This window comes from Lycium barbarum, chromosome 10 (genome assembly GCF_019175385.1).
Source record: "Lycium barbarum isolate Lr01 chromosome 10, ASM1917538v2, whole genome shotgun sequence".
Classification (NCBI taxonomy): domain Eukaryota; kingdom Viridiplantae; phylum Streptophyta; class Magnoliopsida; order Solanales; family Solanaceae; genus Lycium; species Lycium barbarum.
The window spans coordinates 122,693,840-122,720,978 of NC_083346.1; the positions used below are offsets into that span (position 1 = coordinate 122,693,840).

The 27,139-nt window shown below is 34.1% G+C and overlaps 2 protein-coding genes across 4 annotated transcripts; one reads left to right on the plus strand and one right to left on the minus strand.

Moving 5' to 3' along the window:
• Positions 1-204: 204 nt before the first annotated feature.
• On the plus strand, positions 205-5,547 carry LOC132613531 (GATA transcription factor 8-like). 3 transcript variants are annotated; one of them, XM_060327574.1, is made up of 4 exons: positions 205-361; positions 1,772-1,865; positions 2,984-3,235; positions 4,314-5,547. In XM_060327574.1, exons 3-4 carry the CDS (start codon positions 3,014-3,016, stop codon positions 5,190-5,192), a joined length of 1,101 nt encoding a protein of 366 aa, XP_060183557.1. In that variant the 5' UTR covers positions 205-361; positions 1,772-1,865; positions 2,984-3,013; the 3' UTR covers positions 5,193-5,547. The 3 variants fall into 3 exon arrangements, with proteins under 3 accessions (XP_060183557.1, XP_060183558.1, XP_060183559.1); XM_060327575.1 differs by having other exon boundaries at positions 234-292; XM_060327576.1 differs by lacking the exon at positions 205-361 and adding an exon at positions 395-542.
• Positions 5,548-10,222: 4,675 nt separating this feature from the next.
• On the minus strand, positions 10,223-22,293 carry LOC132613742 (phosphatidylinositol 3-kinase, root isoform). The gene is made up of 18 exons (XM_060327948.1): positions 22,008-22,293; positions 17,668-17,767; positions 17,432-17,528; positions 16,819-16,977; positions 16,506-16,715; positions 15,691-15,869; positions 15,332-15,479; positions 14,764-14,859; positions 14,084-14,219; positions 13,847-13,968; positions 13,163-13,357; positions 12,646-12,816; positions 12,190-12,327; positions 11,480-11,634; positions 11,245-11,388; positions 10,916-11,063; positions 10,680-10,824; positions 10,223-10,462 (listed from the first exon to the last, which is right to left on the minus strand). The coding sequence occupies exons 1-17, from the start codon at positions 22,120-22,122 to the stop codon at positions 10,687-10,689; spliced, it is 2,451 nt and encodes an 816-aa protein (XP_060183931.1). The 5' UTR covers positions 22,123-22,293; the 3' UTR covers positions 10,223-10,462; positions 10,680-10,686.
• Between the last annotated feature and the right edge of the window lie 4,846 nt (positions 22,294-27,139).

The following is a 27,139-nucleotide window of genomic DNA, read 5'->3' on the forward strand; positions in this document are numbered from 1 at the left end:
GAATTTTCTTGAAAAAAAAAAATAGCGGTGGGAGAGGCATATGGGACCCGTGTTGTGCAAACGAGAAAAGAAAGAGGGTGTGACTTAAACATCACGACAGGTGATAGGATATGTGATTGACTGATTGTTAAAATAAAGGGTACAGCTAGCAATGAGTAATAATACCCCCTCACCCTCACCTACTAGCACCCCACTTTCCTTTTTCTTCTTCTATTATTACCCCTTTTAAGCTTTCTTTCATTTTTCATTTTCCACCAAGTATACTCATAAACCCTTTATTCTTTCTCTTAAGGTACATATTATTCATTTATTCTCACACTACACCTATAGTTGTTAAGAGTTTGTTAAGAGTCACAGTGAGGTACTAGCTATTCTTATTGTGTGTGTGTGTTATTTTGTAGTGGAATTTTTCTGTCGTATATCCTGTCCTTTTCAGACTCCAGTTGTGAAATTACGCTGGATATGTTGTTGTTTGTTGTTATATTGGAGTCTCCTGTTTGGTTTTGCTGTTGTGTTCCCTTCTTTGGTGTGTTCTTTTGAAGGTGAGTCTGAGTCAGTTTGTGCGCAGTTTGATTATTATGTTATGAGGTGTCTTGTCAATTTTTACTGACACAAATATTGGGTAACTATTTGAGTCCTCCTTGTTCAATTTGCTTATTTTATTAGTGTCAATTAATTTTCATTGACACAGATACTGGATAACTATTTGAGTACTCTGTTTAGTTGTTGCGGCTGTTTCTTCCCTTGCTTGAAGTGAGTTTTTAAAACAGTGGTGTTGGAGTCAGTTTGCATGCAGTTTGATTATTTTATCGGCTGTTTTGTCAATTTCCATCAATACAGATATTTCCCTTTCTTATTTTATTAGGAGTGGTGGTATCGGAGTCAGTTTGTGCAGAATTTCATTATTTGAATTCCCTGTTTAGTTCGCGCTGTAGTGTTTTTTCCCTCTACCTAAAATATTGGTGTCCGAGTCAGTTTGCGTGCAATTTTATTATTTCATCATGTGTTTGTTAATTTCCACCGACACTAGATATTGAGTAACTATTTGAGTCCCTATTTAATTGCCAATGCTATTTTTCCCTCTCTCAAAGTGTTTGTTTTAAGAGCAGTGGTGTCTGATTCAGTTTGCACACAATTCAATAATATTATTGGGTGCTTGCTACTACATTTCACCTATAATATTATTTGCCTCTGCAGTAATTTGAATTTGAAACCTGATGGTTGTCTCGAACAGCTTAGCTTTATGCTTTAAGGGAGTCGGACATAGAAACCAAAAACTTTCTCACTTTTTTGTAATTTTGGAGTTGGAGTTGGAGTCGTGTTTGGCCATAGTTTTTGAAATTGTATTTTTTTTTTGTTGAAATGTAGTTGTTTTGGTCGTGAAAAAGGTTTTCTTGTTTTTCAAATTCCGGAATACAACTTCAAGTTGTATTTGGAATTTTCATGGCGGTCAAACGGGACCTTAGAATTCTGTGGTTTACTTGAAAATTGAGCAAAGTAAAAAAGACAAATTTGAGTATCTTTTTTACCCTCTTTTGGTTCCTTCATCTATAATTGAGTAAAACACTTTACTAAAAACTTACTTTGTTCTTTACAATGTGTTTGCTTTCTGAAAATTACAGGAGAAAAATAATTATTTTGCTTGTTTTGCCTGAAATGAGGCAATGAACTTTATGTTTTAAGAGACTTCTCTGCATAAAAGTTTCAGTTTTTACTCTGTTTTGCATTGTTTAATGTGTTTCTGACATTTTTTTTTCTTGATATATTTCAGGGGAATGTTCTTTAGTGGAGTGAACTTTTGAGAGAATTCACTTTTTTTTTTCCTCTGCATTTTGGCTCTGCAAATTTGTGTGTTTCTCAAGAAGGTATGCTTTTGAAATTTGCATTTGTATTTTTCAAATATTCCTTTCTGTCTCAATTTATGTGGTATTTTTGGCTTCCAGAGATTCAAACAGCATGGACATTAATGTATTTTTTCATTAAATTAATATGAAAAAAGTTGCGACTCATAGTAATTTTCATTATATAAATTTTAATCTTAAAATATTGAGTGAAGCTAATTCAATTTAGCTTTAAAGTTTAGTCAAATGAACTCTCAAAAAGCAAAAATATCACATAAATTGAGACATGAGTGTACTATTTTTTCAAATTACTAAACCTGTCGGTTCACTGTGAAATGCTTCTGGGCCCATGTAGTTGCTTCAGTTTATCTTTTTCCATTTTTTTTTTAACTTTTTTGCCAAGAATCCAAAAAGAATTTGAACCTTATTCTGCTAAAATGGGCCATGAACCCTCTTTGTGCTGGCAAGCATCATTATGACAACATTGCTCCAGCTTGAAGATATGTTGGGACGTGGTGGTGGCCCATACCCTTCACTGAATGCTTAAGCAAATAAATATTTTTTGTGTTTCAATTTATATGTCGTGTTTGATTGGACAGTGGACACTGAGTTTAAGTTTAATAAAGAAAGAAAGAAAGAAATATTTTAAAATTTATGATCTTAAACATGCGTGGGGTTCATGACACTACGTGGCTATAAAAATATGTTGTTAATTTTTTAATCAAACTAATAAGAAAAGTGTGTCATATGAAATGGAATGTGAGAGAAAGTGTGTATATATATACACACATAATATATACACACATAGGAGTATATATTTTGTTACATTTTCGGGGACTTAAGGATATTCTTTTTCTTTACCACGATTATTTTAAATACTTTGAATTATTAACGATTGTGATTTATAGCAGTTTTTATATAGTTTTGAAATATGTAAGTTTTATTCTAAAAATTCGAGGAATCTATGTCCAAATTCACATAATCGAAAATTAGGTATTTTGATCCTCATACATTGAACCCTGTCACATAAAATAGTGTGCATGTATATATATTCAGGTTTCATATTCAATGCTCTCAAGTGCATATGATGAACTTTCTATCTGGGCATTCATTATTCATTGTATTGTTTTGAATTCTTACAGGTAGTTTAGAGGAAAAAAAGAGTATATAGCATGGGTTCAGATTTCCTGGATGAGATAGATTGTAGCAGCTTCTTTGACCATATGGAAGATTTGATTGAGTTTTCCCCAGAGAATGAGTGTGGTGGCCTTGACTCTGCTGATTTTAAGGATTTTCCAGGCATTTGGAATGACCCCTTACCGGATCCCGACCCGCTTTTCTCCAGCAGCCACAACAACTCAGCTTCCGACTTCTCAGCCGAGCTCTCAGTTCCGGTGAGTGCAGTCAAGTAATTGTCGTGAGACATGTTGTATGCGAATGTCTTTATCGTGTGATTGGTTCCTATCATTTTTGGGCATTTTACTACCACAGTTGGGTTGTCGTTGTTAACTGTTGAAAGTGTTTTTTTTTAAATGATGGTAGTGTCCAGCCAGGTGGTATGCATCAGCTTTTTGTTTTAACTAATAATCTGGATTTCTTGATAAAAAATGAGCTTAAATGATGAAGTTGGAATTCATATAGCCGACCCCAACTTGTATGGGACTGAGGCTAAGTAGTAGTTGTATTTCATTCTTGATTGTGCTGAGAATTTTTTATGGTGCTAGCTCATATGCTTTAATACGTATCTTAAAACTTTTTAGCATTTTCCATTGTACCAAAAAAAAAATACATGTATCTTAACAGCATGGGGTATAATGGTGGTTGGATTTTTAAAATTCCTGTTCAGAATCTTGCTACAGGTGCAGTCAGTTCAGTCATTTGGTAGCTTTAGTTCACACATACTATTGATAATAACGTCTTGATAAGTTTTAGTTCAAATTTCACTTTCAAATTCAATCATTCTGGTGTGAAACCATTTACCCATTTAATGATCATAAGAATGTCCTTCCTAGTAGGGAAAATGAATCATTTAGTCAATTTCTTTTCCCTCCATTTGCACTTGCATATGGAAGTTGGAAAGTTTGGTGGTTGTCTTGAGGGACCATCATAATAAATGAGAAGATACTAATTTGCAATGATAAGCCACATTGAACTGACATTGTCTTGAAAATCTTTTCATCATTGAAATCTAGGTGTATCAATTAGGTGTTTTTAGCACTATGTTGCTCGGATCCTTCGGAAATGTTGTGGCACCCGTGTCAAATCTTCCACGGACACGACATGGGTGCGGCATCATTTTTGGAGGATTCGAGCAATATAGGTCTGGCATGCTAAATCTCACTTGGGCGTTAAAACGTACATTGTCCTTCAACTGATTACTTTTGTAGTTTCCTAATTGGGTGATGCTTATGTTTTCGTCATATATATTTTGTATAAACTCTAATCATATGATTCTCTCTTCTGTATGTGTAGTACGAGGATATCGTTCAACTCGAATGGCTTTCAACATTTGTGGAGGATTCCTTCTCTTGTGAAGGATTGACACTGGGGAAAGAACATTTGCCTGTCAACAAGGAGCCATCTGAAAATAGCAAATTCCTCACCTTGAGTCCTGTTTCCGTGCTCGAGAGCAGTAGCAGCAGCAGCTCATCCTCATCAAGCTCGGGTCAGGGGAAGAAGATTCCTCCTCTTAGTCCATGCCACCGGGGTCCACAACGTGCTCGGAGCAAACGTCCTCGCCCGACAACTTTTAATCCCCGGCCAGCAAATCAACTCATGTCTCCAACATCAGTACTTCCTGAGCGATTCGTTGCACCTGGAGGTAACTCAGTGGGATCTGAGAATTTCGCAGAGTCTCCAATGAAGAAGAAAAAGAGAATCAAATTTTCCTTTCCTTTAGCTCCGACCGAGACGAATCAGGATTACCAGCCGGCCACACAAGCAGTTAGGAAATGCTTGCATTGCGAGATAACAAAGACGCCTCAATGGAGGGCTGGTCCAATGGGACCAAAAACCCTCTGCAACGCCTGTGGCGTTCGCTACAAGAAAGGCCGGCTCTACCCTGAGTACCGGCCCGCTGCAAGTCCTACATTCGTTCCGTCCTTGCACTCAAACTCTCACAAGAAGGTCCTGGAAATGAGAAGCAGTGTCTTCCCCGAGGATATGCACGACCAGCAGTCTGAGCCGGGCTCCAACTCTCACAAGAAGGTCCTTGAAATGAGAAGCAACATCTTCCCTGAGGATATGAAACGATCCGGTCCGGGTCCAGCTCCCCCCCTTAGCCTTGGCCTGCCCGAGAACAGCACCGCAGCTAGTACTCCAACCGCGCAATCAGATGTCAACCCCGAGTAACAAAGCCTCATTGGGAGCAGAGAACAGTTTTCCCTGGTCCTCATTTCAGGTCTTAGTTTTATTTGCTTACTGTTTTTTCATTGCTTTGTTCATTGGTTCTTTGTACAAAGGAGGGGCATAGAGAAGTAATAGATGACCATATTTTAGGTGGTAGTTAAAGTTAGAGATAAAAATGAGTCAGGCTAGGCAGCAGTAGTGTTATCTAGGAATAGATTTGGAGTCAGCGTTAGTGATTTCTTTGTTGAACTTATGGCCTTTCTTTTTCCCATCCTTAGATGGGAATTCTTTTGCAGTTAATTTGTTTTTAGGATATATTCTTGAATGAGTAATGGTTTGAAGAATGAAGTTTTTTTTTTCCTGGCCCGGTAGATCATTTTCTTCTGCTCAAATTGTAAGTATGTGTAGGAAAACATTTCCTTGAATTGAAGATTTTGGAATGGAGTTGGAGAAATGTGATACAGAACAACTTTAAGTAAATCGTCATAAACACCTTTGTAATATGATTTATTTGCGACTAAACCTTGGGTAATGAGGAAAAAAAAAACCCACTCTTAATCTTTGTATAATATAAATGGTACACAACCTAGAATTCTCATTATATCACGGAATTTAGTAGTATTTGTTTTTGAAGCAAAATACACGGGACGTTATCTATGACTGAATAAATTAAGATAAATTAACTTGTGCAAGCTTTTTCTTGCTTAAAATGACTAAGGAATGATCGTCGAGGATGCCATATATCCATCTAGCAAGAAGCAATGTTCTTGGAGACAGACAAACTGTAAGGAAACTTCAAGAATCGAAGAGGTAAAGGCAGAAGTTTGGACTTCTATAAATAGACTAGATGCAGCACGGGCCCGACACTTTGGATTATAGTAATAGTATATATATTTTATATTGCTAATAAATATACATAATTTTGCACTGTTTTTATGCATATATATATATATATATATTTGTCTATTACATTGATGATTGCACTGTCTAGCATATATATATATATATATATATATATATATATATATATACTAGTTATGTGAGGCCCGTGCTAAGTCCGGGCTCAAACTCAAGATATAAAAATAGATATTTTAATTAAAAAAATATAATTTGTGTTAGTACAAGTGTACAACAACAATCATATACCCATTGTAGTCCCACAAGTGGGTAATTACGTTAGTAATAATTAAATTTCATATAAGTATATTTTCAATATATGAAAGCAAAACTTTCATTTCACTCCTTTAATATTTTAATTTCCATTTTGATGAAATTATTTACTTCAAATCACATGCGGAGCCAGAATTTGACATTTATAAATTATGTATCTTAATTTTCTGAAGTTATTTAGTTCTAAATAAATAATCTATACATAGTTAATGAACTTTTAAGACAGATACATAATTTAACTTGTGCAGCGGATGGAGCTGTTCCTCCCATAATTAGGGATTAGGGGTTCGAACATGGATATGGAAAAAATCTTTGGAGGGAGCGCTTCCCCCGATTGGGCGCAATACAGTGCAAATTATCTGGATTAATTGGGCTCAAATGCGGATATCGAGTACCAAACAGAAAACCAAAGAACATGAAAAATGAGGTAGGAGGTTCATAGCTTTTGAAAAGTAGACCTAAAAACATTAAAAAAAAAAATGACTTAAATAAATAAGATTAGGACCTATAATTAAAAAGTATAAAAAAGATTTGGAAATTCTTGTGAGGACTACAAAAGTCCATAAGTTTGGTCTTATATATAGTAGTACTATGCATATCATTTTAATTTAGTACAGTAAGCAAAGAGAGATTCCAAAGGGATTTGCATTCACGATGAGACAATGTGCTACCTCAAAAGAGAACCAAAAGACGCTAACGACAGTCAATGTAATATAAATTGTAGTAATTAAATGAGTTAATCAAAATTATAAAACCATTTAAAGTGACATTAATTAGTTATAATAATAAATATTTGAGTATTATTCTACATAAATTATATGTATAATAAAGCTTTTTTCAATAAAAATGTATAATCTTATTTGCCAAATATATTGTATAGGTAAAAGTAAATAAAATAATGTATTTTAAGGAGATAAGATAATTATTTTTATTTATATAGATGTATCATATTGTAATTTTCATAATAAAATAATTAAAATGACAAAGAAATTTTTTAAGACATTTTATTAATAGGTGAAAATTATTCATGGAAGAATGGAACAAACAATATATACATTGTTAGTGTAAAGAAGTTTTCCACTATCAAATTTCATTTATTTATTGTGCGTAATCTGCCTAATTTTAATATTATAAATCTCATATTATTTTTTAAATGATGTGGATAGGTGAATACCTTTTAAATATTTATTAGTAGCTTTTTTATTATTCTATTACGATAACTCTTTTGTATGGTAATTACATGTGCAAATAACAGTTAATTCTAAACTTTCTGTGTACATTTCGTTTCAATAAGACAAAATTGAAAATATCACCTTATTAAAAAATGGAACAGAAATGAGTATAATTAACAATGACACAAAGCATTTAAGAGGAGCACTTGTAGTGGGGTAACGTGGGGCCACGTGAGATGTCACATCAATTGAGACACACTTGACATTTAGAAAAAGAGGCTTGGGTTTTTTGTCATAAGGAATTTAATTATTAACTTATATGCCAAGAAATACTCTTCTTCCACTTTACTTTGCTATGAAAAAACCTTCGATTCACTTGATATTGTAAGGATTTGCTATTGTAGTTAAAACTATATGAGAAGATAAAGATGCATCCTATATGTACATATAGACATACATATGCAGCAACGTTGGTTTAAAAGGGAAAAAAAATATGAGAAGTACACTTTGTTGTTCCCAGACGGACCAAACCTCTATCACTTAACTTATAATATCAACTCCTTAATTATGAAGTAACATTAAGAATTTATGTAGACTTTTCCATAGCAACGTATTAACAACATGTAATGCGTATCCAAGTATTGCCACCTAATCAATTTTCAAGAAAAGATATCAAAACCAATTTGGAAAACAAAGAAAGTAAAACATGCATCCTTCCATTAGCTTACACATAACTAATTGTACATGTGGGCTTGGCCCACTTCATTTATCACCTTTATATATAGCTAAGTCTATTCACTTAAAAACAAATCACAAAGAGGCTTCGATTTTTTGTCATAAGGAATTTATGTCCAAGCTTTGAGGCTTATAAGCGCAAGTGTGCAATGCATGAATTTTTGTGAAATGACTGTGATGCCCCTCAAAATTGCCTGCATGGGCCCAAGTCCAGCTGTAGTTTTATGTGATTTTTATTTACTTGCCAATTTTATATAGCTTGGAGTTGTGTTTGAGCAATTTATATGGGGAGGAATTTGTTAAGTTTGTGATTAAGAAGAGAATTGTAAATCAGTTGAAACCTAGATAGGTGACACACTTACCTTACTTTAAGTTCATTGAGAATCAAGGATTGAGCTTAGTTTCCGATTAGTTATTTTAGAGGTATAATTTTTCTGTTTGGTCAGAACCTTAATGTTGACATCTTTGACACTTCTTGTTCTACCTTAAAGTTATTTCTTCTCCAGTCCACAATATATTACTTCATGTGAAAAGGCCCTGGGCAATTCTTTCAGGCAGTAAACTTGACAAATGACCATATTTCTTTATTTTAGTGGTTCTACTTTTACATATCTTTTTATCTTAATGAGTGTGTGTAGAAGAATTTTTATTTGATGGATGTCATTTTGTTGTTGGAGCAAGAATATTGCTTGTAAATGCGATTATATTAAATATGAGGAATATTCATTTACAATTGTGAAAATCTCCCTTTTCCAAGTTCAAACCAAATCTAATTTCAACAAATTTCATGAAGGCAATTTGTTTTTTCATTTCGATTATGGCATGAATTGTATAAAGTAACCAAAAAAAAATGACAACTCCTTAACCAAAAAGGTGCTGTATCTACCAGATTTCTCAAAAGTTTGTTAAAGGCTTCAAATAGTTTTATCTTTCTTAAAATTAATCTACATAATTTCATGAAATAACAATATGCAACTAAGTTAAAACATTACTTCAGTTAAATAATAATTCTCTACAATGAGAAAGCAATTACTCGTAGTTCATACACTCGAATTACATTTTATTGTCATATTGTTTCGCTTATTTTAAGCAATTGTACATGAAAGTTTTTTCAATAGTACATGCCTTTCTAAAGTTAGAAATTCCAATATTTAATTTTGAATATCATGAACAGTTCATCCCATGTCAATAAACAAACCTAAGAATTAAATGGGACCCATGTTTCAGAAAGTTTTGTGGGATAAAGTCAACTGGCCCCCACAAACTCAGGCAAACTATATGTTTCTTTAAGGGGACGTATGGGGAATTAAGGAAATGTTAGTTGAGTGTTTTGTCTAACAAATGAAATGTACGTGAACAATACCATTTGGTACAATAGCCTTAAAGCTGATAATTAACAGAATTCCAAAAGAGCCCCTGAAGCAGGCATGACGACGATCCACTTCTAAAACTCTTCTATATAGTGAAAAATATCTTTTCTTCTCATACAACAATTACATTCAGACTTATTAATATAAAAATTTAATTATGGAGTATTATTTTATTTGAATTTCATATGTTAACTTTAAATAATGACATATTAAACGCAACTAGATGTGGAAAAATAAATAGTCTATTCAAATTTAGAGACTAACTAAATAATTAGATATGTATTCAGATTCAAACATACTAATCTCTTTTCTTTTTTTCTAAAACAGCCCTTACAGTACTTATGTTGGTAGGAGGTAGTAAGTACCCCGTAGAATCACTTGCGATTGCGATTGATGCAAGGCGTAAGCTGGCCCGAACACCAAAATTATTTAAAAGACGAGACCTTACAAAGCCAAATAATATATTCCAACCACGTAAGAATGCAAAAGTTCCTTTAGCTGAATTGAGAGAGAATGAAAAGCACAGCCAATTATTCCACATGAAACATTGAATTTCGTTAAAAGGATTTGAAAGAAGTGCATCCAGTTGTTCCACATGAAACCTTGTATTTCATTAAAAACCTGCTATACAACAAGCTTTGTTAAAACACAATTAGAAAGCTAAAAATAAGTTAAAAATGAACAATATATACATTCTTGAAAAAGCCATATAAACATCATGTATTGTTATAACAATGTAATTCTAGTCAATTTGTACAGATACAAACACCGGTATGTGTTCTCATATGCATCAATTCCATTCTGCAAAAGCCAACTATCAACCAACCTGAAACAAGTGATACCAAATAAAGTAATCTTCTATTGTATGAACACCAATTATTTATACTCAATGAGGGTCTGTGTTGCTCGGACTCTACAAAATGTCATTGAATCCATGTCGGATCCACCAAAAACGCGACATGCACCTGTCAGTATCTTTGAAGAGTCCGAGCAACATAGACCTGAATTGAAAGAATGCTCTTTGAACGAAAAAGAATTTTTACCAATAACTCAACGCCAGTACTGAGCCCAACGGTGAATGGTCTCAACCATTTGCGGAAATAATGCACTAACACTTTCATTGATAAGATCCTGAAAGAAGTGAATGCATTCCTCGTCGTCCAAGTCTAACCGGAACTTCTCTTGAAGCTAATATACATTAAGAGTTAAGTCAGGAGAGGAAAATAAGAGGAGTGATCAAAACGAACATGAGAGTTGTAAAATAGATAAATAAAGCAACCTTAAGAATGCCCTTCTCAGGATCAGAAGCTATGTCAGGAATATTGGAACCGGCCATCAAATGAAACAGATTTAATATGAGGTGGCTTGATTTTCGTAGAATGTTGTATGCTTCACAGCAATAGGACTTGAACCTGGTGTAGTACTGACTGCAAGAAAAGATGAGGGACAATTTAATATTGCTCTTCAAGGTTCATCAATCAGATTCCATAGTACCTATAGATGATTTATTAATGAAAATTTCCATATTAAGAAGAACTACGAAAACTTGGTTTGGATCTTGAGATAGGTCACTTCAAAGCAAAAATAGATTGACTTTCATACAGGTACCTTTCTGCTCCACCCATAGCTTCAACCATTTCTTTGCAAAGTTTCATTGGTGGTGGAAAGGGTTTAGGATCTCGACCTAAAATGAAACCAAAATCAACATGGAAAAGGCGCCCATCATCTCTTAGAAGAAGATTGTCAAGATGCCTGCATATGAAAAAGCATGTTATAAGAGATTTAATTAAAAAAGAGACATGTCACTTCGAATAACCATGATAATAGATGTTTAGCAAGTCACCTGTCTCCAATGCCCAATATGTACGTGATGACGGAGTAACCAGCACAACTTTTTATAAATGTCTCAAGACATGTAGAAGTAATACCAAATGGTCCATTCTCATCAGGATGAAACTTCTGCAGGTAGCTTACAATACTTCGATGCTCTGAGATAATCTGATAAAATAAATTAAGGGTAGACTTAGTTGCAATTTCATACAATATTTGTATGCAGATTTTTTTTATAAAAAAAAAAAAAAAAATTGGAAATATATGAGTACATCTATAATTCCAGTAAAATGTCGTCAAAATGAAAAGCACAAGACGATCAACTTAAAATAGTCTATGACACACACTGACATTAAGCGGAAGCTGCACGACCATGTGCTTGAAGCTTTAGATTTAAAAAGGGTTCAAGACCATAATAGAAGTAATTCTTCTTAAATGCAGAAGTTCGAGAGTAGCCCCTTGGTATTTTCTTTTTTATAATAAAAGTGGTGTCCGGGCAAGCTCTCGTGCACCTCGAATAATTCCTGGATACCTGCTACCTCCCACTAGCACAGGTACCAGGTAACTCTGTCCACTAAGGCTTGAACAGATTGGAAGAAATCACCTAGTGTTTTTGCCTTCGTTAGGAATTGAACCTGAGACCTCATGGTTCTCAACTCACTTCATTGACCTCTAGGCCACATGCTTGGGTGCAAAATAATATTGTCAGTCATTATATATCACCTGTGCCAACGGTTTAGAAGGGATAAATTCCAGCATGCCCTCGTCATGTCCAGTTGCCAATACTCTGTATGGAGTCAAATGCAAATCAAGATTCTCCAATTTGAGCAATCGATCCATAAGTGATACCATTTGGACAACCTGCATAACTAGAAGTTAGTACATTGTTTTCTCAAACAGGATCTACAAAGGTAGAAGACAGCTGCACATCCAACAACTAATTTTCTCTCTCATAAAGTTCCTTTTTTTGGTCATGGTTTTGAAACTAATTCTGATCCCAGAAACTATAGGCAAGGCATGCCTCCATCTGTAAATCACAGTTCTTTCTTATGTGAGGAAGCTGGGATAAGAAAGCCCCTCTTGTCCCCTCAGGGGAGACAGACCAAAACATAACTCACAAACAAACCCATTGTTTCAACATAGTTACAGCAAAAGCAATGTACATTATTGAGCATATACCAGCTGGTCTTGTCTAAGATCATCTCCTTTCTTAAATATGATCTTGCAACATCCACCATTTGCTGTTCTAAATGCCAACCGCAATGGATGCAATGCACTTTTAAATATTGAAGACTCTGATGGGATGATCCCTGTGATCAACATACCAGGGGCAAGAGGAGATCGTATTGGCTGGAAAACATCAATAATCAGTATATTATTATTTCACAAGTTTAAATGCAATAAGTATACATTACCCCTCCGTCCCAATCTAAGTGAAGGTGTTTAACTGGGTATGGAGTTTAAGAATAACTTTTGAAACTTGTGGTCTAAAATGAGTCATAGATATTTATGTGGCCATAAATCATCTCCATTAACGATAAAATGGTAAGTACAAAGTCAAATTGTTACTAAATATAGAAAGGTGTCATTCTTTTCGGGACTGATAAGAAGGAAAGTGTGTCGCATAAATTGGGACGGAGGGAGTATAAAAGTTAATAATTTGATGTCAAGTGGACCCGTTGAAACATGTAATTACCTCGTCAAAGTATGTGAGCTCACTAAGGAGGCCAGAAAGAAGATGCCTAAGCTTTTCAATCTTCTTTTGAGTGCCACCGCGAACATTTCTTACATCCCTCATTATAGAGCATAACTGAGCAGTCAACTCAGTCTGGCGCACCAAGCTCTGCCACAACTTATAGCCATCTTCATCTCCGCTTGCACCAGCTCCTAACTATTATTTTGTAGATGTAGTCAATAGCCAGCAAAATGTCCCTCTAGAGTATATTTTTTTGTTTTTGTAAATCAAAAGTATTGTCATAGAATATGTACAAGAGACCTTTAGCACATATCAGTACCGTTAGAACTTGTGGTTTGAAAGGAGTCATGATATTTCTATGGCTATAAGAGACAATAAAGATAAAATGAAAAGCTTAAAGTTAAAGAATTTCCAAAAATAGACCGTGTCATTTCTTTTGCAACAGACTAAAAAGGAAAGAACGTCATATAATTTGGAATAGAGGGAGCAATGTATATAACATATATATTGTTATATACACATTATGTGTATGGAATATATAATGTAGCCATAACCAAATAAGATTTTAAAACTAGCATCTCTCTCTATTCAGATTTCTTTTTAGAATATAATCATCCATATTCAGACAATTGTTGAAATAAGATAATAGCATATATGACTAATGAAATAGTGAAGGTCTCCCACCTTCAACATACTTTCTTCCAGAATTTCATAGGTACAATAAAAGCGCTTTGCATAAGCAGGATCATGAAGTTCCACTGCTACAAACCATCGGAGAAAGCTTGCCAACTCAACGTTCCTTAATGCTGCAAGTTTCAAAAAAAAAAAAAAAAAAAAAATTGGTTACCTTTTATCTATTGTTGAGCTACGGATCATCACTTGGCACCTACAAAACTTTGATGTATATTACAGCAAGCATACAGCGTTGCACAAGGAAATGAGAAAGGCGAGATTTGTCAGAGCGCTCAAAACGAAGAGCTTGAACCAACTGAAGGAGGTAACACTGAAGCTCTTCATCATCAGCTTTTTCAAGAACACTAACGGCATAGGCACGAACCTGTTACAGCATTTCAAATTAGGACACTTTCAAATCAGAATATGATGTGAAACTTAGACAAATAATCGATCCAAATTTGGAATAAATAGTTAAATGAAAGAACCTCTTGAAAAACACTATTTTAAGCAATTCAAGACATACAACTTCTATTCTACTACTTAATTGAAAGAACCATAAAATAACCAAGAGAGAGGCACTGTTATAAAAAAGAATTCCACTTTGAGAAATTATTAAAACCAGTGACGGGGAAAAGTAGTGTCACATTTTACTATCTAGGCCGAGCAATTTTATCAAGGACCAACAGCCTAAGAATTTGTTCTCTCTAAACAGTTTCTTTTCCCGAGAACCTTGACTTTGAGGGCAGCACAAAGCAACAAATTTAAGGTCAAGCATATATTTCCAAATAAACCTTCTCTCAAACTTTTAGAATTTCTAACTATAATTCTTGGACAATTTTTCTTGTAAGTAACTACTTTGGACAACACATAATGAAAACAATTTTCCACTAAATTTACACCTGCAAGTATCAGTGTTTAACTATTACCTCTTCACTCTCAAAAACCGGAGATAAAAGTTCCAGTGCATCACATAGGTCAATTGATTCCCACTTGTGCATTAGTTCTAAGGCTTGCTTTGCTTCCTGCATTAAATTCAAATTTTGTTCTTGAACTTGATATAACTTGGTTCAGTAAAGCAATATCTGAGCATAAAGCAAATACTCAAGGTATAAAAGCCTAATAAGAAAAACGAAATTCTCCAAACTTTATGTACTCATCTTTTTCAAAAAGAGAAACTCAATTAACTCATGTCCCAGTTATATATAGTATTATCTGCTAGTCCTCTACTTCCTCCTTATGGGAAAGAGTTCCGATAACAGAACATATACAATTAGAGGAAGAATAAAATTCTTTTTTGAGAAAGAAAACTTTATCAAAGTAAAGAGGAAGAATAAAATTCTGTCACTACTTGATCTTTCTTTTCTCCTTCCCTTTTTCATTTTATTGGGGTGGTATTAATAAGGACTAATTTGTTCAGCAGCTTCAGTTACTGGGTTCAGAAAGCAGAGAAAGGTGAATCACAACAGAAGAGGAAAGAGATGCCCTATTTTGTACCTGGACATCACTCCATTCAACGCACCGGAGAAATTTAGTGAGAGCCCGTTTCTCTGACATCAACGAGAAACGGAATTTCCAAAGCATCTGCCTCTCGTCGCCACTCAAATTTCTTGTAGGAGGGTACTTCAAAATTCTTTGTATTGACCTAATAACCATGTAATACACAACTGGTTACATTCCAACAAAGGTGGATAAAGAAAATATACCAACGGACTAAAAAAGGGAACACAGAGTTTAAGCAAAAAGGTTATTGGAATGGAATGAATACAGAGGATTCATATAGCTGACTCCAAATTTGGGAGTGAGACATAGTTGAATGATTGTTTGAAAAACATTAATATTGGTCTGCAGCTTACTTTCTTTCTGTAATACTTGGTTTAAGATCTCGGTCAATGATGCCACGATTTAAGCTCCTAGCAAGCTTTAGTTGTTTGTGCTCAGAAGGATTTATTTTTCCCACTTCTGGATCGTAGACAGTAACCAGTTCATTCGTTGAAGCAATAGGAGATGGTAATAAGAAGTTTGCTCCTGATTCCTACACAATAAAGCAACATAATCAACATAAGGCAATTGATCTTAGGAGTACCATGATATAACACTGCGTTGATAGTCAAGAGTATAACTATAAAAGAAAATTATGAACACTTCCAGCACCAGATATTAAGCTAAAAATGCTACTATGAACACTTTTAACCAGAAATTAATTGGTAAATACAGTCTGGTGACAACCAGGTATTCCTATTAAACGAACTCCACCAATAAGTTCTTACATTGGGATCCTGCTGATTTTGTTTCTCTCATTTTTCATTTTCCTTGGAATTTAGTCTATTTTATCGGATGTTGAAGGGACACCATTAAAGATTTGCCTACATTATGATCCCCTTAATTTTGTTTCGCTTATTTTTCACCTTCTTAATAGTGAATGATTCTCAACTTCTATTCTCTGCATAAACAAGGAAGTTCAAGAGAGAAATAAGTAGTGCAAAATTTCTTTAATAACAGTGAAACAAAAGGAGGAAAGTTGGAAATCCAGAAAGACGTATAAATAGGATGGTTAGCTGGTAAATCATGAATCGTAGAGTGAGAATGATGTAGAAAGCATTTAAATTAAATCATAGAAGAGCTTCAAAAAAATTTAAAGTATAACAAAGATCACCTAATGAAGAGATACCTGGAAAACAACTCGGTGTTCAAAACTGCAGAAATCAACAACCAGATATAAATGAGAACTTCCATTTCGACTATTTTCGGACTCCTTGATTTTCTCCATAGATTTAAATGCAAGGCGGTCCAGCCAATCAACTCGTTGAATCTGCCCTCTCTCATACTTATTTACCAGCTTCTCCAAACGCTCCAACTCCCCACGTTCCTCTTTGGGGACCTAATGGGAGCCAACCATGTTGAGTACGTAGAAAACTCCTCACCAAGTCTCTTTTGTGAACAATAAATGGAAACCATAATGCTAAGCTAAAATCAAAATAAACCTTTCCAGGTGTAGTAGTATTAATAGATCCATCTGCCTCTTTGCCTTGCCAAAGCCTAAGCTTATGCTTCCCTGTCTTCAGCTGCTTTTTCATGTTGAAGAGATGAATGGTAGCCCCACCAATCAATCCTTCACCCTTTCCGCACGACACATCCCAAACCTTTAGGTGAAAGGAACAATGTAAATTAACCATATCAATCTAATGTAGTGCAACAAGAAAAAACTATTAGGCGAATGTTGTTGACACAGGATAACAACCAAAGAAATCTTGATAAAAAATGATAACCAAACAAATCAGAATATTGAAATTTATTTAATCTTAATTTAGCAGAGTTGGTATTCCTCTTTGAAGCAATTCAAGAAAGAAACATGAGGTATTCGCGAAGACAGGACATAACAAGTACATGCAGGTAAAGCGGCTGTACACAAGGTTTCGCTTTCCCAAAGAAACAAATCTGCACAACACTATGGTCATGAAACAAAGCTAAGGGACAAATATTAAGATGGCTCCTGAAAATACTATCAACAGAGCATTGGATTAAGGAACTCGCAATTAATAGTAAAGCATCATTTTATAGCTGAAAGGAAGATAAGGAATAACGCTCTTGACATACTGTAAATGCCAGTTGTGAGTTCGCAGTTAAGTCTCTATACTTTGTACTCAAAGTGATAAGTTCATTCCAGCAAAACGATGGAGCTCCTGTTTCCAGCCTGCCCACGGAAAGGTTCTCCATTAATTATTAGTAAAAACATTGAGATAGAAACTTACATTCAGAAATACTAGTCTTTTACATTCAATTTCCATTGTACTTAAATTAGAAATTGTCAAATACGTTGTAATAAAAGAAACCTTGTTCTCATGGGAAGTCCAAAGGGAGCACCATCTATATACAAAGTACTCTCCACATATAGCTCTGCCTTTCTCTCTTCCGCTGTAGAATCAACATTATCTACACAATTTAAAAGGAAACAAAAACTGTAAATGAAGAGGTCAAACAACTATGATAACCAACAACGTTGTGAGCCCAGGTTCCCCTTTTACAGACACCATATGATCTTCTTGGCTTAACGGAAAATTGGCTAGTATAGTACTATCCTTTAGCTGAAGAACTGAGTTTTAACAATCCATGAAGCTAAAATTCCGATAATTGGTGACTAGGGTCTAAAGTCCTAGCATTGAAAAAGGTTAGTACATTATTTCTTCCGGTCTGCTAAGTCTTGGAGACACGGTTACAACGGAAACTGGTAAAATAGTCTACAAGCGGCCCCAATACCATAATTTTTAACCAAAAAGCTACCTATTCCCCAATTCTCTCTTCTTCTCCTATTCAGCAAACTACTATAATTTAGCTCAAGAACCAAGCTCTACCGATGCTAAAATGAAGACAATAGGAGATTAGGGTCTGAAAAACATTAGTAGATTATTTCTTCCCATCTGCTAAGTCTTGGAGACACAGTTACATACATAACTGGCAGAATAGAGTAGTCTGCAAGCAGCCTGGACACCACATTTATCAACAACAAGAAAAACCCATAAACCCAATGGAGCTGAGGGAATTATCAAGCTACCTATTCCCCAAATTCTCTTCTTTCTTTTCTTATTCAGCATAATATCATAATTTAGCTCAAGAACCAAGCTTTAATGATCCATGAAGCTAAAATGAAGACAATAGGAGACTAGAGTCTAAAATCCTAGCAGTGCTATATGTGTCAAAATAGCCCAGAAACAGTCAATCACCTGCTCCTTCACTGTGCAGTGGCAAAGGACCCATGGAATATGCTCTGCTGTATTTTTGGCTGACAATGGGTCATGCCACAAAATGTGAAAGAGGCTTATGCAAGCTGGAATTCATGGAGAGTTGATAAGTCCATCAAGAAAGTCTGGGTGATGATCCCTGGAGTTATTTTTTGGAATTTATGGACTAAAAGGAACTGTAGATGTTTTGATGGGATTTCAACTCCAAACCACTCTCTTAAAGCTAGTTGTCTATTTCTTCTGTTCAGATGGGTTAATTTAACCCCTGTATTTAGCACTGAACAATTTTTGGACCTTTTTTTTTTGACAAAAAAAAAAAAAAAAAAAAAAGTCCAAAAAATTGTTCAGTGCTAAATACAGGGGTTAAATTTTTGGACTTTGTTAGCTCTCTAGTGCTAGTTTGACATATTGTAAAGAAGCTAACAACTTTTGCTTGTGCTCTCTGTGAGCCCTTTTGTTTCTCTTGTAATTCTGCATCTACTTGATGCCTATCTATGAAACACCTTACTTCATCAAAAAAAAAAAAAAAAAGAGTCTAAAATCCTAGCGTTGACAAAAGTATTCTTCACATCTCCCTAAATTCTTAGAGGCACAGTTACAAGGTATGTGATAGTCTGCAAACAGCCTGGATACCATATTTATCAACAAGAAGAAAAATCCACGAAACCCCAGCAGCTTGAAGGAATAATCCAGCTACCTATCCCCAAATTCTCTTCTTCTTCTTCTCTTTTTTTCTTCTTCTTCTTTTTTTATTTTTTATTTATTTTTTATTTTTTATAATCGTGCTGTCCGGGCCAGAATTCTCTTCTTTTCCTGTTCAACATAATACTATGATTTAGCTCAAGGATCGAGCTTTAACTATCCATGAAGCTAAAACTAAGACAATTTGAGACTAGGGTCTAAAATCCAAACATTGAAAAAGGGTAGTTATATTATTTCTTCACAGCTCCTTAAATTCTCGGAGACACAGTTACAAGTTACCTGGTAAATAGTCTACAAGCAGCCCAGATGCCATATGTATCAACAACAACAAAAACCAATAAACCCCAATGGCTTGAGGAACTAGTCAAGCTACGTATTCCCCAAATTCTCTTCTTCTTTTCTTAATAAACATAGTACTAACATTTAGCTCAAGAATTGAGCTTTAACTATCGATGAAGCTTAAAATGAAGACAATAGGATACTAGGGTCTAAAATCCTAGCATTGAAAAAAGTATTCTTCATATCTCCCTAAATTCTTGGAGGCACAGTTAAAAGGTACAAGAGCAGCCCTGATACCACATTTATCAACGGGAATAAAAAATAAAAAAAAAAAAAAAAAACCCAATGGCTTGAGGAAATAATCAAGCTACCTATTCCCAAAATTCTCTTCTGCTTTTCTAATTCAACATAGTACTATAATTTAGCTCATGAACCGAGCTTTAACTATCGATGAAACTAAAATGAAGACAATAGGAGACTAGGGTCTAAAATCCTAGCAGTGAAAAACCTTAATACATTATTTCTAAATGCTTCATCTGCTAAGTCTTGGAGACACAATAACAAGGGTAACTGGTCAAATACTCTACAGGCACCCGGATACCATACTTTATCAACAACAAAAAGGACCCGTAAACCCCAAGGACTTGAAGGAATAATTAAGCTACCTATTCCCCAAATTCTCCTACTTTTTTCTTATTTCAACATACTACTGTAATCTCAAGAACCGAGCTTTAACTATAGATGAAGCTAAAATTAATACAAAATGAGACTCAGGTCTAAAATCCTAGCAAGGTAAGTGGTAGAATAATCTACAAGCAGCCCAGATACCATATTTCAATCATAACAATCCTTACATTATAATTGCTGCATTTTAATTCCTGTATTATAATTCTTACATTACTAATCCATATAATTATTACAATTCCTAAATTATTAATCAGTACATAACTTGCTTACAAACCAAACAACCCATTACTTATTGTAAATGGAATTTTTAAGTGTCCGATTTTAAATTTATAATACTTTTACCTCAAAAAAACTACAGGCAGCCCAGATACCATATTTATCAACAAAAACCCATAAACCCCAATGGCTTGAGAAAATAATCAAGCTAACCTATTCCCAATTTCTCTTCTTCTTTTCTTATTTCAATTTTCAACATAGTACTGTAATTTAGCTCAAGAACCAAGCTTTAACAACTGACGAAGCTAAAATGAAGACAATAAGAGACTAGGGTCTAAAATTGTAGCATTGAAAACCGCTTAGTACATTATATCTTCCCATCTCCTTAAATTCTTGGAGGCACAGTTACAAGGTACCTCGTAAGAGTCTATAAGCATCCCGAGTACCACTTTTATCAACAAAAACAACCAACCCCACCCCCACCCCCAGGCAATAATCAAGCTACCTATTTCCCAAATTCTCTTCTTCTTTTCTTAATCAACATAAAACTATAATTTAGCTCAAGATCCATGAAGCTAAAATGAAGACATTATAGGGTCTAAAATCTAACACAGAAAAAAGTTAGGTAGTACTACATTATTTCTTCACATCTCCCCAAGTTCTTGGAGATGCAATTACAGGGTACGTGGTAGAATAGTCTATAAGCATCCCCGATACCACATTTATCAACAACAAAAGAAACACATAAACCCCAAATCGCTGCTTGAGGAAATAATCAAGCTAACTATTTCCCAAATAATCTTCTTGTTTCCTTATTCAGCAAAGTACTACTATAATTTAGCTCAAGAACCGAGCTCTAGCGATCCATGAAGCTAAAATAAAGACAATCCGGGACAAGGGGTCTAATATCTCAACACTGAAAAAGTTTCAGGCAGCCCAGATACCATATTTATCAACAACAACAACAAAAACCCATAACCCCAAAGACATAAGGGAATAATCAAATTATCTAATCCCCAAATTCTTTTCTTCTTTTCTTATTTCAACATAGTAATAGAGTGTAATTTAGCTCAAGAACCAAGCTTTAACCATCCATGAACCTAAAATTAAGACAATATCAGACTCAGGTCTAAAATCCTAGCAAGTTAACTACTAAAATAGTCTACAACCAGCCACATACCATATTTATCAACAACAACAACAACAAAAACCCATAACCCCAAAGACATAAGGGAATAATCAAATTATCTAATCCCCAAATTCTCTTCTTCTTTTCTTATTTCAACATAGTAATAGAGTGTAATTTAGCTCAAGAACCAAGCTTTAACCATCCATGAACCTAAAATTAAGACAATATCAGACTCAGGTCTAAAATCCTAGCAAGTTAACTACTAAAATAGTCTACAACCAGCCACATACCATATTTATCAACAACAAAAAATACCCAAAACCTAGCTTTACACAAACAGCAAATTTAACAAGGGAATAAACTCAATAAAGATTAACAAAAAAAAAAAAAAAAATTGTTGTAAAAAATATAAAGAACAAACCTGAATGTTTGAGGTTAGATGATGATAAGAATTTGCCTTCTAATTTCTCAATACGGAAAGTGAGTGGAAGATTAATATCACATGATAAGAAAAAACGAAATTCGTTTCCATTCATAGCTTTAATTACACAAATTAAGATCAGTTTTCAATTTCCTAACAATTTTTTTTTTTTTTTTTGTGAGTTTTATTTACTTGTCGTGTGAGTGTAGTTTAATGGAGTACATGGAGGATCTGTAAACTGGACGACTTTTTTCAGGATTTCATCTATTGGATAATATCTACTTTGCGCTTAGCACGGGCGTCAGATAACTAGTATTTTTATATGACTATGATTTTTAATATTCTAAATCATCAATTAAAATTGAGAAAATATATCATTTGACCCCTGAAATTGGCACGAAAATTTAGTTTAGCAATTAAACTTAAGTTATATTTATTTATCCCTTAACAACTTTCAAGTTAATTAAATAACCCTTAGCGGATGACGTGGCAAAAAAGTGTACCCAATTTCTTAAAAGCGTATGGGAGGAAAAAAATAAAACTAAAAGTGATCCAACTGTTGATATGTCATTTTCTAATTGGATGATATATTAAAATTTTCTTAATATTTTATTTTCCATTTTAAATTAACTTTTTCCTTTTCTTTCTTATTCTTTTCCCTTTCTCCTCCCCCCCCCCCCCACCCACCCCAAACCCGCTCTCCATCTCCTTCTTCCCCATCCTGTATCTGCTCTCTATCCTCATCTTCTTTCTTCTTCTTTTTTTAATTTTTTTTCCTTTCTTTTTCTAGATAAATTGAAGAGAGCAGATATTCTTTTTCTAGATATGCTTGTAGTTCAAACTCAATTTTTGAAAATTTCCTAATTTAAACAATACTCACTTATCTAAATCACTTATTTCTCCACTTTTTGTTATAATTTCGTCCTTTGAAGCTTTATATCTTCAGTTACAAAGCACACAAAGCAAAAAAACTTATTTGAATTGCTGTGGTATGCTTGAAACGATGGGGAATAAGGAGAGGGAGAGGAGGGGTGAGTGGGGGCGGAGGGATGCGGGCAGCAGCAACCGCACAAAAATGAAAGAATTCTGATTTCCTTTCCTGTTTTATTATCGAATAACAGAAGTAAGAATTCCCCTACTTCAACTGCCACCTTATTTCGTGGTATGCTTTATCTTTGACAGTGTCAATTTATTTTATACAAACTTATTATATTTATACAATAACCCAGTGAAATTTCACATCGTGGGGTCTGGGGAGGGTAAAGTGTACGCAGACCTTACTCCTACCAAGGTAGGATTGCTGTTTTCGAAAGACCCTCGGCTTAATGAAAAAAGTATAAAAAGAGGTCAGATAAGGCTAAGAGATTCAAAGCGATATGGAAATGAAGTAACGCAAGCGACACAAATAACATAGAATAATCAAAGCACAGGAAATAACAGATAATAGCATAAATCAGAGCACAAGAAATTATACTACGATAATGCGATTACTAATAAGACAGGATAATGAGACTATCTACTAGCCTTCTATCCTAATCTGGGTCCTCCAAACTCTCCTATCTAAGGTCATGTCCTCGGTAAGTTGTAACTGCGTCATGTCGTGTCTAATTACCTCTCCCCAATACTTCTTCGGCCTACCCCTACCTCGTCTAAAACCATCCATGGCCAACCTCTCACACCTCCGCACTGGGGCATCTGTGTCTCTCCTCTTCACATGCCCAAACCATCTCAATCTCGCTTCTCGCATCTTGTCTTCCACCGAGGCCACTCCCACCTTATTATATTTATAGTCGTTAATTTATTAATTTATTTCTCTCCAACATTTAATCCATGGAAGAAGAATAGGGTGGGTTAGTGATGAGTTGTGCTATGAATTAGGGAACGGGTGGAGTTTTGTTAATTTTATATAATTAGTTTTTTTTTTTTTTTGGGATGGTGTTGAAGAAATGAATGTATTTCAATTTGGTGTTGATTCTAGGTGTTGTTCATACGTGAATGTTGTCGAAGAAAGAAGAAAATAGCAGCAACGATTTGGGGGAAGAAGGAGAGGGAGCGGGGGTTGGGGGTTAGAAGGAGAAGGGGGTTTAGGGGTCATGGGGTCCATTTTTAATAAAATAATAAAATAGGGAAAGAATGAAGAAGAAAGAGAAAAACTAAATAAATAAAAAAAATTAAAAAAATATTTAATGACGTGGACCAATCACCACGCGAGTGGTGAACAACACCAAGATCTCATCTGGTCCAGGCCGTTAAGGGGGTATTTAATTAACTGAAAAGTTGTTAAGGGAGGTAAATAAATACAACTTAAGTTTAATTGGTAAACTAAGTTTTCGTGCCAAGTTCAGGGGTCAAATGATGTCTTTTCTCAATTTTAATTGATGATTTAGAATATTAAAAATCATAGTCATATAAAAATACTAGTTATGTGAGGCCCGTGCTAAGCCCGGGCCCAAACTCAAGATATAAAAGTAGATATTTTAATTAAAGAAATATAATGTGTGTTAGTACAAGTGTACAACAAAAACAACCATATACCCATTGTAGTTCAACAAGTGGGTAATTACGTTAGTAATAATTAAATTTCATATAAGTATATTTTCAATATATGAAAGCAAAACTTTCATTTCATTCCTTTAATATTTTAACTTCTATTTTGATGAAATTATTTACTTCAAATCAAATGCGGAGCCAGAATTTGACATTTATAAGTTATGTATCATAATTTTCTGAAGTTATTTAGTTCTAAATAAATAATCTATACATAGTTAATGAACTTTTAAGACAAATACATAATTTAACTTGTGCAGCGGATGGAGCTGTTCCTCCCTTAATTAGGGATTAGGGGTTCGAACATGGATATGGAAAAAATCTTTGGAGGGAGCGCTTCCCCAGAATGGACGCGATACAATGCGAATTATCTGGATTAATTGGGCTCAAATGCGGATATCGAGCACCAAACAGAAAATCAAAGAACATGAAAAATGAGGTAGGAGGTTCATAGCTTTTGAAAAGTAGACCTTAAAAAAATGACTTAAATAAATAAGATTAGGACCTAAAAGTAATTAATTAAAAGATTTAAAAAATTTTGAAAATTCTTGTGAGGACTACAAAAGTCCCTAAGTTTTCTCTTATATATAGTAGTAATATGAATACTCCCTCCGTCCCAAAATAAGTATCACTTTTACAAAAATTGCCCATTATAATTCAATAAGTGTCACTTTTACAAAAATCACGTCTATTAAGAAATCAATAAATGTAATACAGAGTTTAATAGATTATACCTATTTATTATATATTTTTTTAAAATTAAATAATATTACAGTGGACTACTTCTTTAACGGCAAGCACATAGTTGCAAACACTTGGGACAGAGAGAATATTTGGGTACAAACTTATCCGCACCGGGTGTTTACACCAAACTAGTGAATGTATTACATGCGTTTGAATATTGTGCAACTATCACTTTACCGTGATTGATTAATGTTTGTATTCATTTCATTAAATCATTTAACCATGGTAAATTATATCGATTGATGTAAACAACCGTTGCAGAGATTTGTTTCAATAGGTTTGTTTTTGCTGTGATTAGGATTTTTATGAGTTTTATTTAGTTGTCGTGTGAGTGTAATTTAATGGGTATATTGAGGGATCAATAAAGGAACGACTTTTTTCAGGATTCAATAGATGGATTAAAAGGAAATTCAAATTTTTAATTTGGTGAATGGAAATATTAAAATTTAAAATCATAATCCTAAACAATCCATTTAGTGAAAGGGTAAAAAATAACTATGCAAAATAGATTAATTTTGACTTTCGTTACGTTTTTTGGGTCAAAATATCCTCGTTGTTAAGTTTTATTGTTCAAAAATGCCCTCGTTGTTTTATTTTTGTTTCAAAAATATCCTCGACATTACATTTTTTGTTCAAAAATGCTATCGTCGTTACCTTCTAAAAAATATCATTCATACAAATGGTTGCTTCAAAATAAGAAAAAAAGGGCCAATTTTATCCTTGTTTTCAAGAAAAAGAAATCAAGGAGAGAGGGGTTGAAAGTGTGAGACATATGATAACAGCGTGAGAAAATAAGTACAATATAAACACTTTCTATTTTAATAAATATAAAACAATAATTTTTTTAATTTTTTTTATATAGAAAGAACCTAAATCAGTGAACTTAGGTGATAACAAAAATTTGCCTCCCAATTTCTCAATTCAGAAAGTGACTGGAAGATTAATATCACATGATAAGAAAAACAAAATTCGTTTCCACTCATAGATCTGATTACAGAAATTGAGAGAAATTTTAATTTAAACAATTTTGTTTTTGTTGGATTTTGGATTTTATGAGTTTTACTTAACGTGTGAGTTTAGTTTACCAATTTTATGGGTATACTCAAGATCTCTCTAAACGGATGACTTTTTTCAGGATTCCATAGAAGATATTGAATTTTTAAGGTTAAAATCATACTCCTAAAAAAATCCATTTACAATAAAACTAAAAGGGTAAAAAATGTCATGAACTACTCGAAATAGATCAATTTTGCCCTCTGTTTCGTTTTTGGGTAAAAAATGTCTTGCGTTACATTTTTTGTTGGAAAATGCCCTTCAACTAGCTAAATAGCTCAAAAATACCCTTCATACTAACAATTGCTTTGAAATTAAAAAAAAAAAAAAAAAAAAAACGAGTCACTTTTACTCTTAAATTCTTCAAAATGGGCTATTTTACCCTTATTTTTATTTTTTTTGGGGGAAGGGAGGTTGAGTGTGAGAGATATATAATAACAGCATGAGAAAATGAATAGTATAAACACTTTCTATTTTAACAAGGCGATTATATATATATTTTTGGTAAGAGCTTAGTTGATAATAATTTGCCTTTCAATTTCTCAATTCGGAAAGTGAGTGGAAGATTAATATCACATGATAAGAAAAAAGGGAATTCGTTTCCACTCATAGCTTTGATTACAGAAATTGAGAGAAATTTTTAACAGTTTTATTTGTTGTTGTTGGGTTTTGGATTTTATGAGTTTTATTTGTCGTGTGAGTGTAGTTTAATGGGTACATGGGAGATGGATAAAGGGACGACTTTTTTTAGGATTTCATTGAAGAGGAACAAGATGGATTAGTAGGAA